The sequence below is a fragment of the Adiantum capillus-veneris genome, chromosome 25, assembly GCF_014529385.1.
Source record: "Adiantum capillus-veneris isolate H3 chromosome 25, ASM1452938v2, whole genome shotgun sequence".
Taxonomy (NCBI): Eukaryota; Viridiplantae; Streptophyta; class Polypodiopsida; order Polypodiales; family Pteridaceae; genus Adiantum; species Adiantum capillus-veneris.
In genome coordinates, this window is record NC_140955.1 from 110,858,968 (window position 1) to 110,871,467 (window position 12,500).

The 12,500-nt window shown below is 42.5% G+C and overlaps 1 protein-coding gene across 2 annotated transcripts in view; it reads left to right on the plus strand.

Moving 5' to 3' along the window:
• Positions 1 to 2,563: 2,563 nt before the first annotated feature.
• Positions 2,564 to 12,500, plus strand: part of LOC147425474 (uncharacterized) — an 11,790-nt gene continuing 1,853 nt past the window's right edge. The window contains exons 1-7 of one of the 2 annotated variants that reach the window (XM_086500294.1): positions 2,564 to 3,209; positions 3,300 to 3,371; positions 3,500 to 3,618; positions 3,711 to 3,944; positions 5,074 to 5,166; positions 12,018 to 12,146; positions 12,238 to 12,500. The exon at positions 12,238 to 12,500 is cut by the window's right edge and continues 173 nt beyond it. In XM_086500294.1, coding sequence (XP_086356420.1) covers positions 2,579 to 3,209; positions 3,300 to 3,371; positions 3,500 to 3,618; positions 3,711 to 3,944; positions 5,074 to 5,166; positions 12,018 to 12,146; positions 12,238 to 12,500 — 1,541 coding nt within the window. In that variant the 5' untranslated portion in view covers positions 2,564 to 2,578. Of the gene's footprint in view, positions 3,210 to 3,299; positions 3,372 to 3,499; positions 3,619 to 3,710; positions 3,945 to 5,073; positions 5,167 to 11,438; positions 12,147 to 12,237 lie in introns of both variants that reach the window. The other variant, XM_086500293.1, reaches the window with a different exon arrangement.

Below are 12,500 nucleotides of genomic sequence, written 5' to 3' on the forward strand. Positions count from 1 at the left end.
GCTTGGGAGCTTCTCATAGTCATTATTTTTCATGAGGTGCTAGCGCTTATTCAACAAATTCAGACGTGTTGTACTTCTATTGGGGTAGAGAGAGAGAGAGAGAGAGAGAGAGAGAGAGAGAGAGAGAGTCCTTTTGGTCTATCTTCGTCCAGCAATGCCATGAGACTTGATTATATAGATTAGATAAGTGAACATGGTGTGAAGACACAAAAGCTACTAAAACTTATTTTGAGAATGGAGTGGGTTATGGCATTGATTTCAGCAATAGGAACACAATTGCATTAAATTTCTCTGCTCTACTCTCTTACTTGCATCTTTCTTTTGAGCAAGGCTTGGTAGTAGTGCACATCATAATCTCCTATATAGTAAGAAGGACATCTTTCCCTTGGTCTAACTAGGGTTGAGAAAAGTGCTACCAAGTCGAGAAGAACAAACTCGGTGAGCCAGCAAGTTTTTAAACACGAAGGCCATAACTTCTACACTATGTAATTACGAAACTTTTCATGTCTAAGAGTAGAGTTGTGAAAAGATTAGGGATCATAGTTTCCAATATACCAATAAAGCTTCAAGTTTTAAAGAGATGAGTTGGCTTTCTTTTGTGCACAAGCATGGTAATGGTTTACATCATCACCTAATCACAACAATGTAGAAGCAGCTTAGTACGATAAGGTGCATACTATATGTTCTTGTACACTTTCACGTCATTTGCATCTTAAATTGTGATAGAAATGAAATAAAAATAACTTCGTGTGGTTGTTTATTTTTGTAGGAGATTTGGCCATTATGCTAAACTATAGGATGTGTTTCAAAATTGATGTTGTGACCTAAAATCATGCATTTAATTAATCTCTATCTCCCTCTTCCCAAATTACAAAAGCATGTTTCTCTTTGAGAGAGCAGATTGTATTCAACCATTTACATGCTTGGGACTATTCCCTTACGCACAATCTCTACCATACCAACCATTTACCTTAGCTCCTTGGCTTAGCTCCTACTCTCTTAAAAGTGAGACCGGACATTGAGGCAATGTAGGAGAGCCTCCTTTTGTATACACATTTTGTCCCTTTAAAATTTGAGAGTATGAGTATTATACCCTACTTTAGTGCTCATCTTTTGATCACATCAAATTTCTTTTCTGACATTTTAGAAGTTGTACTACTAAAATGTGTACACAATAGGTCGTGATAAAAAATTTGCATAAAAGAGAGAGCTGATGATTTGCTTTTGTTTTTTGGAAGAGCAAAGATGGAGGTGATGTTCCAGGTGCTTGAGTATGAAAGTGGCCGAGAGAAGATTCTGGAAGATTACAGCCTCACCACTCTTGCTTAGGCTCAAGCCCACCTTGCAAGTGTGAAGCAAGCAAGTTCTTTGGCCCGCCTTTCCGTAGGACGAGGAGTCCGCCTCAAGAATGGACTCCTATGGGTTCTATCCTGAGGTATTCACAATTAATTTGCCCTTCTCTCCAAATATTTCAATTCATTTCACACCGGGATTGCTCTTGCAGACCAAGACTCCTGCGAAGTCAAAGTTTAACGCGCCTATTCTAAAAGACTTCAATACACGCTAGTCAGTAAACATTGTTAGAAATGCATAGATATATACATGCATGAACGCATGCATATATAAACACATGTTTATTTGTATGTGGATATATAAATACATTTATACTTGTATGCACAAATGGATGCATATGTGTGTGTGTGTGTGTGTGAATGTGATCATAGAGGAGAAGCTGACAAAGGAGGACTTTCCGATGGCACTAGCATATGCCGCTGTGCATGATGATGTCGAAAATGAGGTGGAACAGTTGGTAGAGTGTGCAGGCTCAGAGATTCTCCGTACACGGATGCCATTTGAGTACTTGGGAACCGTTCCATGTCTGTACACAGTGGGCTTGTACTAATACACTCGATAAGGTTCTGAAAGGCTACCCTAAGAGCGTGGACGTGTACATCCTTGATACATATGAGCACACGGAACTCCACAACTTGCCCAATTCTGGAAAATCCTATGAGGACTGCAAAAGAGCTGCATGCCTCCTCCTTGGGCTTGATGGAGTCAATGAAAATGAATTGTTGTCTAAACAAAACAATTATGGACGTTGGACAACAGTGTGCAAAGCTTTGATGTGGGGGCAACAGGAAGTATGCAAAGCTCTTCTGGATGCTGCCAAGAAAATATTGGAAGAAAAAACAGAACTAGCAACATCTGAAGCTAGAAAATAGCCAAGAGAGAGGGGGCTGATTTTTAAAAGTCATTATTGACACACACACTCACACAATCAATGTGTGGAGCAAGAAGACTCTCTCTCTCTCTCTCCTTCTCAAGCTTTAATGGGAAGCTTATCTCCTACTCCAAGCTTGTGAGAAGGGAGGCCTACACCAACAACTCTTGGCTTTGTGATGCAAATCCAACCAAGAGCCAAGCTTCAATGCATGTTCATCTCCTCTACCATGCTAATTACTAAGCTAAGTTATGGTAATATGAAGGGCAAACAGCTCTGCACAAAATTGTCAGGCTGTCAAAGCCTTCTGCAAAAGATCAGATTGAAAGAATCTCAGAGGAGGGAAGCAGTGAAATGGAAATTACGGATGAGGGAAACAACATTGAAGAATTCAAAATTTGTGGAATGGTGAAGGAACTTTTAGAGAGAGGTGCTTGGGTGGATGTGCAGGATCGTGATGGGGAGACAGTACTGCATGAAGCAGCGCGAAGGTATGAGAATGTAGTAGGTACTTTGCTGTCTGAAACTAAACTTAAAAGAAACTTCCGAAGTAGCGTTAATAGTAAAGACAAGTGGATTGCCATGTGTGACTTTTCGGGAGAAACTGCCCTTCACGAAGCAGCCAAGGCAGGTCAGCTAGAGATTGTACGCCACCTGCTCAACCACACCGAGAGCCGTGCTGATCTACTACGGAGAAGGAATATGGAGAATATGACGGCCTTGGACTGGGCTGCAAAAAACTGCAAGGTGGACATGATTGATGAGATGATGAAGGATCTTGGAACCAATGATATAATAACTAAACACTTCCTCATGTGGAATCTAAAAGAGCATGTAGATCCTCTTTTTCACAAGTCTGTGTGCAGGAAATATGAAGTAAAAGTAAATCAAACTAGCCTGCTTCAAGCTGCAGTACGTGAGCGAGATGTGGACATAGCAAGGGAACTTATCAACAGGGGTGCAGATGTTTCATCTCTTAAATACAGTAAAGCTCGAGCGATCCATATATTGTTGAATTTCATGGTCTATCTTATCGATTCATGGATCTCACTACAACTGTGATATGACTTAACAGATGACCGCCGCTGGTTGGCCCAAAAATTGGGCAAAAAAGCTTCTGACCAACCTCCTTCGGAGGATACTGTAGGTAAAAGGATTAGGATTAAACTTGGCCATGGTTGGTGTATTGCTGAAGCTTTCACAACATACAGTCATTGCTGCATTGGCAAGTTGATCACTTGTGCATGCATTCTTACAACTTTTGTTTAAGTCCAGGTAGGAAAGCACTAGTGCAGGGAGTAGCAACCTTTCTTTTGAATCCTTACACAGAAACTCCGATAACCATTGGCATTTTTGGAAGCTGGGGAACTGAAAAATCCAGCTTTATGCTCCAGGTTCTGATTTGAGACTTCAATTTCATCAGACATTAGCATTGGTTTAGAGGGGTCTAATATTCTTCTCACTTTTGATCATGGCTTATGGAAAGGTTGAAGAAGTAATGCTATATATGGTTGTGAAAGAAACTTTCAAGAAGACTTCTTATACCCCATCCCATGATAGAGAGTCATCTGTGCTGAAGTTTTCTAGAATTGGAGCAACACTAAGGTCTATGGTGATCAAGGCTCTCAACCAACGCATGATCAAGGCAGATATATACGACCAGGGCAACCAGAGTACTCGTCGAAAAGCACGCACTCCAAGTTCAGATATTGAAAACCAGGTGACATTGACTCTCCTTCTGCATTACAAAGAGTGACTCATCCTCACCATGTTTGTGCTATTATATTTGTTATTTGAATTGATTGTGTGTTAATAAACCTTTTATACGGTTTTATACCCTTATCTTATCTCAATAGATTGACTTGATAGGAGATGATATAATTAATTTCAGGGTAACTAGGGTAACCAGAATACTTGTATTGAAATCCAAATAACATTGAAGGAAGTAAGTGTTCTTATTTTGCAAGAATACAATTTTATTGATGGAGCTTTTAAAAAAAAAAAAAAACTCACAATTGTGAGTGGATTATATTGAGCAGCCCAAAAAATTACAAGGTTTTGTCATGCTCATGTTAAGCCATGACAACGTTTAGGGATCATAATTACAACGGCTATCAAGGCAGCCACCCCTACCACTCCGTCTCCACATCCTTGATACACAAGGTCCATACTCTTGTCATTCCGAGATCTTTTATTTACCGATGGCCAAGATTTGCCCCCATCCTAGGCATTCCATCTGCTGACAACAAGGCACAAGTAGTCCTAGACCAATCCTCCGAGTGATGCTTGTGCCCTAGTGCCCATATTAGCACTTTGCTTTCTTGTATAATTTCTGTGAAGCTTGCCACCTCAAATCCTCCTTCAAAAACACGGCGGATCCTTGTCTGCCATGCATTATGAAAGAAGAAGTATCTGATGATCTGAGTGTTGACGAGGAGTGCATGACTACCTGAATTTTTACCTCCAAGGCATAGGTCAGTCTTGAAAAACTAATTTTCCATGTTCTCTGGACCCACTTGCATACTTTCCCTGCGAGGCCTTTTATAGTTGGGTAGTACATGAAGGTTTTCTTATGGAAGGTTATTTGGGGTGCTCTACTGACGAGGGTGAAGATTCAGGAGAGAGGGATTGGGTCAGATCGATGCTTGGGGTGCAGGTTAGCTAGTGAAGATCTGGCCAACCTATTATTGATGAAACTTAAATGATATCATTAATCAGGGCAACAAAAGTACTTTTGAAAGTGCAAACATTATGGATGTAGTATGCTTCTGTGTTCTTTTCTTTTTCAAGGCCACTTCTCATTAAATTGCTCAACTAAAATTTTGTGGATGATGGAACTTAAATGATAGGAAGATGATATCATTGATCGATTTCCGATGGAGTTACAATCAAAGCATCACCAATTGTTTAGAGATTTGGCATTAACAGATAGATCAAAATTGGTAAGTGATTGGTAAATTAAACTTAAACTAGACGAGAGAGAGAGAGAGAGAGAGAGAGAGAGAGAGAGAGAGTGCTCCTTTAAAAATTAATAAATATCTAAAAAATACTTTATAGCAGAAAGATTTTTTGTTTTTGGCATGCTTGAAGGCTATAGAGCATTCGTTTATGCATTTAGTGAATTTTTATGTTAAACTATTTTAAAACCTAATTAAAAATCTAAGATGTCTTTTCTAGTAAAACTTAAAAAACTGTACATTGATTCCTAATACAATTTTTTTAAAAAATCATTAGATATTGAGATGTCCATTTAATTTTTAGGGAAGTTGAAGTTGAGGCAGGGGAGGACTAGGGATTGGGTGGGTGCGGGGTTGGTTTAGTAAGCGGTATGATAGATTTAAGATTTAATTTAGAGGGTGGGAGTGTGAACATGATCTAAGTGAGTGTTAATTGAGTGGTTGGTGGTCTCGGGCATGGACGACGTTAGTGGGGATGTCGTGGTATTTAGTCAATACTATGCATGATGGAGTTGATGGTTATATCGTCTTGTGGGTAACTACCCTGGGTCTATACCTTGCACTTTCCTTCAAGGGTGAATCTGGGCTTATCCTGGATTCATCTAGGTATATATATATATATATATATATATATATATATGGATTATATATTAATGTAATCACTCAAAACTTTTACGGGATCACAAAGCGCTAAGAAACGTTAACAACTATAGAAACTTGAATTTTTCAAAAATGATTTTTACCAACCTTGTCTACAAATTAAAATGTGTTAACTTGTCAACGTTAATAGATATTTGACATTCTCCATAAGATGTTCACTCTGACTCCATTTTGAGTGATCACTTGAATTTTTAATCCATGTTGGTAGGGTTTAGACACAAATAAATTGTCCTCTAGTTATGACACAATTACACAATGTTGCATTCACTCTGCAAATTTACATTGGACAAAACACACAACTTGCACACACATAGTTCATTAACATATATCTCTTTATATGTACATAATAAAATGACAAACTCAAGGCATGCCACTTGTTGTGATTTTGTCACGTGTCATTGTGTTATGGGCAGCATATATCAATGGTCCACATGGACACAAGTAGGTTGTAGTGGCATGAGGTTGTAGTGCCATGGGTCTCCCATTCACGCTTTCACCCTCGCCTACACACATAGAATCCATCAAGTATTGCCTCCTCTCTCCTCCTCCTATCCTCTCCCTAGCTCTCGCATAATGTCTCCCGTACTCGCTCTCCTCTATGAGATACAGATGCGTGCGTGCATGTGTGTATGTGTGTGTGTGTGTGTGTGTGTGAGAGAGAGAGAGAGAGAGAGAGAGAGAGAGAGAGAGAGGTGAGGGCACATAGGATATGGAACAAAGAGAGGGGAGGGACACATGTACTTTCAAAAAACCCTCCCTTCCCATTCAATAAAAAGGGTCTCGATTCAAGATTTGGGTCCCTACATGGGTGTTGGGGCATACATGCGGGCGCTCTATTGTGGTGCCCTCACATGGTGTGCAAACACTGAAGGGCAAACATAAATATTGAGGGTGATAGGGTATCACACTAAAGGACTTGCATATGTAAATGCTAAGGGATTAAGACACATGGACTACTGGCAAGCTCAACATGGGTAGGTGATGAGGGGAGGTTGGTGTGCAATTAGGGAGAGAGAGTATAAGGGGTATGAGCCTCCCGAAGACCGGCCACGGGAGGGGACCCCCCACCTAGACACTGTAGCCTCACTCCACGCACTCGCGCACCGTGGGGACTCCACGCAAGGTTCCCCGGGGCACGCTATGACCCGTCGGCGGTGCGACGGAGCCTGAGGCTACGTGGGGCTAGGGACCCGAAACGCGAAGACCCGCGAAGACCCGCGAAATGCAAACGGCCGTTGACCCATGGAACGCAAACAAGCCCGAGCTGGTCCCGTCCGAACCGGGCCCTCCTGAGCCGGTGCCGTCCGCGCCAGGACCCCTTGAAGCAACACCTTGTCCCTCGGCCGCGCGCGGGTATAAATCCCCGCCGGGCCCCTTGAAGACAGAAGTCCCCTCCGTCGCGCGCGGGTATGAATCCCCGCCGGGCCCCCTCCCCGACGCGCCCAGAAACTGGGGTGTCACACTTGGTATCAGAGCTCCAGAAACGAGCTCCTGGAAGACGAGCCGAAGACCGACGTGCCCGACGCGCACGATACTCACGACGACTCCAACCGCAATGGCCCGGGTCGTCAAAATCCTGGTGAAGAGAGCTCCAGAAAGCAACCACACGCCCTCCGCCCCGTGACGCGGTCCCTGAACACCGGGCCGTCACTCGTGACCCGCGCCGGCCCCGATCCGAGCCGGGCACCTCCATGAGGAAAAGGAACGATGCGAGCCAGACAGGGCTCTTCGTGACGCGTCCAAACAACGGGCCGTCACCCGTGACCCGCGCCGGCCCCGATCCGAGCCGGGCACCTCCATGACACAAAAAGCAAAGATTCGAGCCAGACAGGGCTCCCTACATGAAGAAAAGGCAGATGCGAGCCAGACAGGGCTCTTTATGACAAAAACAGAGAAAGACCAAAAACGCGACGAACCAAGCCAACGGTGTTCGTCGTGCCCCGGCCACTTAGGTGGCCCATGCTGAGCTGAAGACCCATTCAAGTCTACAAAGAGACCACAGGGCCTCGAGCTATGCCCTCCAAACGACGTCCAAACAGGGACCAACTCGCAAGTGCTGCATTGCGACGGAACGCTCTCTCAGATTTGGCTTTCAAGAAGCCTCCGCGCGGGCCAACGCAGCAGGTGGCTCCGCGCACACTGGGTTACCTATTCGGGGAACGCTCAAGTACGGGGAATTCTACTTGGGTGTTCAAAGCATATCTTTTCAGCCTTCTGCCAAAACCCCAAAAATACACACACACACTCATCTTCAAAAATGACAAAAACAAAGCATGCCTACTTACTTGCATTTGGGAACAGTTTTTGATCACTTTGCACTTATATGCACCCCTTTGTCCCCACGGCCTCATGCATAGCCGAGAACTCTTTTCCCACGTTCGACGCGGTCGTCGAACTCTCTTCAAACGGGGGTGTATATAAGGGGTATGAGCCTCCCGAAGACCGGCCACGGGAGGGGACCCCCCACCTAGACACTGTAGCCTCACTCCACGCACTCGCGCACCGTGGGGACTCCACGCAAGGTTCCCCGGGGCACGCTATGACCCGTCGGCGGTGCGACGGAGGCTGAGGCTACGTGGGGCTAGGGACCCGAAACGCAAGACCCGCGAAGACCCGCGAAACGCAAACGGCCGTTGACCCATGGAACGCAAACACGCCCGAGCCGGTCCCGTCTGAGCCGGGCCCCCGAGAAGGCAACTTGACCCGAGCCGGTCCCGTCCGAGCCGGGCCCTCCTGAGCCGGTGCCGTCCGCGCCAGGACCCCTTGAAGCAACACCTTGTCCCTCGGCCACGCGCGGGTATAAATCCCCGCCGGGCCCCTTGAAGACAGAAGTCCCCTCCGCCGCGCGCGGGTATGAATCCCCGCCGGGCCCCCTCCCCGACGCGCCCAGAAACTGGGGCGTCACAGAGAGATGAGGGACCCCCCCCCCCCCCCCCCCCCCCCCCCCCCCCCTCTCTCTCTCTCTCACACACACACACACAAGGTGTCCTGCTAGAGAGAGAATCTTAAGCGTGTAGAACTGTTTGCATGTGTATTATATGCAATTGAGACCTATTCTTAGGTAGAGAGAGAGAGGAGGGACCCCAGCCCCCCCCCCCCCCTCTCTCTCTCTCTCACACACACACACACACACACACACAAGGTGTCTTGCTAGAGAGAGAATCTTAAGCGTGTAGAATTGTTTGCATGTGTATTATATGCAATTGAGACCTATTCTTAGAGAGAGAGAGAGAGAGAGAGAGAGAGAGAGAGAGAGAGAGAGAGAGAGTTGATAACTCTATGATTATTTTGCATTTCATAAAAATATTACGATAGAGTTTTTTCTCTTTAAAAACGAGTTGGCATGACCCACCTTTGATAGGCCTTGCCAACTCTTCATTACATCCACTTAAGGGCCACCTTTAATAGCTATTCAAAGCAACCATTAATGACCTCCATTCGGTGGATTTCCCCCAGCTCTTACAATAGTTGTCTTACCTTGATCTCTCTCTCTCTCTCTCTCTCTCTCTCTCTCTCTCTCTCACACACACACACACACACACACACACATAGATATATACATACATACATAGACATACATACATACATAGCTATATATATATATATATATATATATATATATATATATATATATATATATATATATATATATATATAGAGAGAGAGAGAGAGAGAGAGAGAGAGAGAGAGAGAGATGTGTTAGCTTGGGATTAACCATAGTGAGTAGGCACTAGATCAAGCATGCACTCAAGGTGGATCATAACACACTAAGAAATCCATACTTGGAGAGAGGAGTGATAGAGAGAGTAAAACACTCAAACTCTTCTTCTGTCGCATTTCTTACTTGGTTAGCCTATGCAGGGGTGAGGCTAATTTTATCTTTAGTCTCCACCCACACAAGTCAATGTAGCATCATCCTATGCACAACACATCTCTCAACACTCCTCAATGATACACTTGAGTGTCCATCAACCATGTCTAGACGCGTTTAGACCTGGTCATTGTGTCATGAGTATGTGTCATATCTACCTAGCATAGACATTAAGTTCATTTGAGCACCACTTGCACGGGTGAATCTTCCCTTACTCTTTTTGAAACACCGTTGGTGTAATGGAAATGGACAAATCCATGGATACGGGTACTTACAAGAGCTATCTACTCTCATAAATATCTTGATACATCAAGGATAACAAATCTCACAAACATCTTGAAATAGATAAAAATGTGGAAATCTCTCTTGCGTTCTTCGTTGGTATCCTCATTTTGAGCGTTCATGTTCTAGTAATTCACTTGAACTCGACATTGTTAGCTTCAAATCCCCTCATGAGATCTCTCTCAAATGCAACATATTATTCATATGCATTTTAATAAACTCTAAAACATAACACAAATTCTTAATTAATTAAAGAAATCAATACAATCTATAAACATAGATATATATTTCATGATCAAGAGTTCACTCTTGCATTGGTGCCATGCAAACAAATCCTAAGTGGGTTTAATCATGACATCAACAAATACAATTAAGCATAACCAAGGTGGATTAAACCACACAAAGTATTCCATAACTAGAGAGAGGAGAGATTGCACAATCAAACACTCAAGATCTATTACATATCCATGTTACAATGAGAGTCTTCTTTTAGTAGACAATTATTGACCTAACCACAGTGGCTCTCTTATCATTCTAGTGTTGCCATCATACACTCATAATATCTAGCACTTAGATAACTTCATTAACAATTTTCATGATACGTACTTCCATTTGAAGACATGAATGGCTCTTTAAATTTATATAATCTTAATACTAAGGCATGTACACATAGGAATTCAACTCTAGTGGCTATTTTAATATGTTGGAAATTCTTGTCATTTTTAGATTGGATCTACCTCCTTGTTGTAGGAGTGTTGGAGTGTAGTTGAGGACTCTCCAAGGCATGCTGCATCAGAGAGAGAGAGAGAGAGAGAGAGAGAGAGAGAGAGAGAGAGAGATTGAGATTATATTTATGTCTTATAAAATAGAAATATTCTTATGGGTTTCTTTCTAGTAACTTTAGCACCCACACATGCCCACACTTGCTATGTTGTGTATATACAATTTTCTTTTGTAATGCTCTATAAAAGATTTCAATTTTAGGTTTTTTTCTTTTGGAGTGCTCTATGAAAGAATTTAATTTTAGTTTCTTACAAATATCTTTTGGAATGTTGTATAAAACCTTTGTTTGTTCAAAAATTTTAAGGATAGGCCTCACGAATCTAGAAATCTTTGTCTCCTTGTTTTCACTTCTCTTAATCCATAATTCTTTTCAACCACATTGCAAGAGAGAGCTTCTACTCTCCTTTATAGGTAGAGAGATGCAAGTCAATCCTTTTGTGAAATTAAACAAGTGTATGTGCAAGTATGTCTTGAACATTAAACAATTTTTAGGCTAATATGAGTGCGTCTTGTTTGAACACACTATCTTCCTTCTCTCTCTGTCTCTCTGTCTCTCTCTCACATACCCACACACACATACATGCCCGCATGCACATACACAAACATACATATGCACAAAAATTATATATACATATATATCTTAAGTCATATTTGGATCTAGGTACGATCTCATGCAGGAGCTTGGTATAAAAGAAATGTTGGGATGAATCATCAAACACTTAAAGATGCACATCTAATTGGATATACACCTGCTGTGATGACCTTACATTATAATGCATGGAAATATGATAACAAGGAAGAAGCATCTGCAGGGCTTGCTGTGGAAATAAGCCATCAACTTGAGAGTTTCATGACTCCTCATCAATGGCTAAGAATGTGTTGGAAGTATTCATGGAATACTCGACCCATGGACATTTGTGTGCATCTTCTCCTCCCGACATTCCTTGCTTTGGTTGTAGTGTGTAGTGTGCTAATATTATGGAAATTTGTACCTATTGTAAAAAAATTCATAGCTTTATGTGTACCCATGGGCATCATGGGTGTGATGTGGGTATTCTTCAAGACTTCTCTAAAGGTCATACAACCAGTGACAGATACCATGTTGAATAACCCAAAATCCGTCGACCATCAGTCTATGTTAGGTTATCAACACCAAGTCATACATGACATAAAATTTCTCAAAGATCAACTTTGTCATGATGCACACTTTGGTTGGAAGATTATTAGCTTCTTATTTCAGTTGTTCATCTCTAACAAATACTTCATGGAGGGCACATGGATATGGAAACAACATCCCCGATTGAACAATTTTCGCATTGTGGTATTTATTGATGATCTTGACAGATGTGATGAAAAGACCATCGTAGAGGTAGTGCTTTATTTACATTTCCCCTTCCCATTGTTCTATTTGTTTTAGTGATTATTTTTTTGATGGCATGTCATTTTTCATGTATGCACAGTGTCTTCGAGCAACCAATTTGATATTGGAATCATGTGGAATTAGTGTTGTGATTGGTGTGGACAAGGGCATGGTGCAACGAGCAATCACCAAAGAGCTTCCAAGAGAAGACATGTCAATGGATAAAGATCCAAATGTGGTGGAGAATGTTTCTAAGAATAGAACTCAAGAGTTAAAGGACTCCCAAAATTTGGAAAGCATTAAGAAAATGGGTAATGAAGATAAACATTCAAATACTTATGAGTTGGCTGACAAATACTTGCA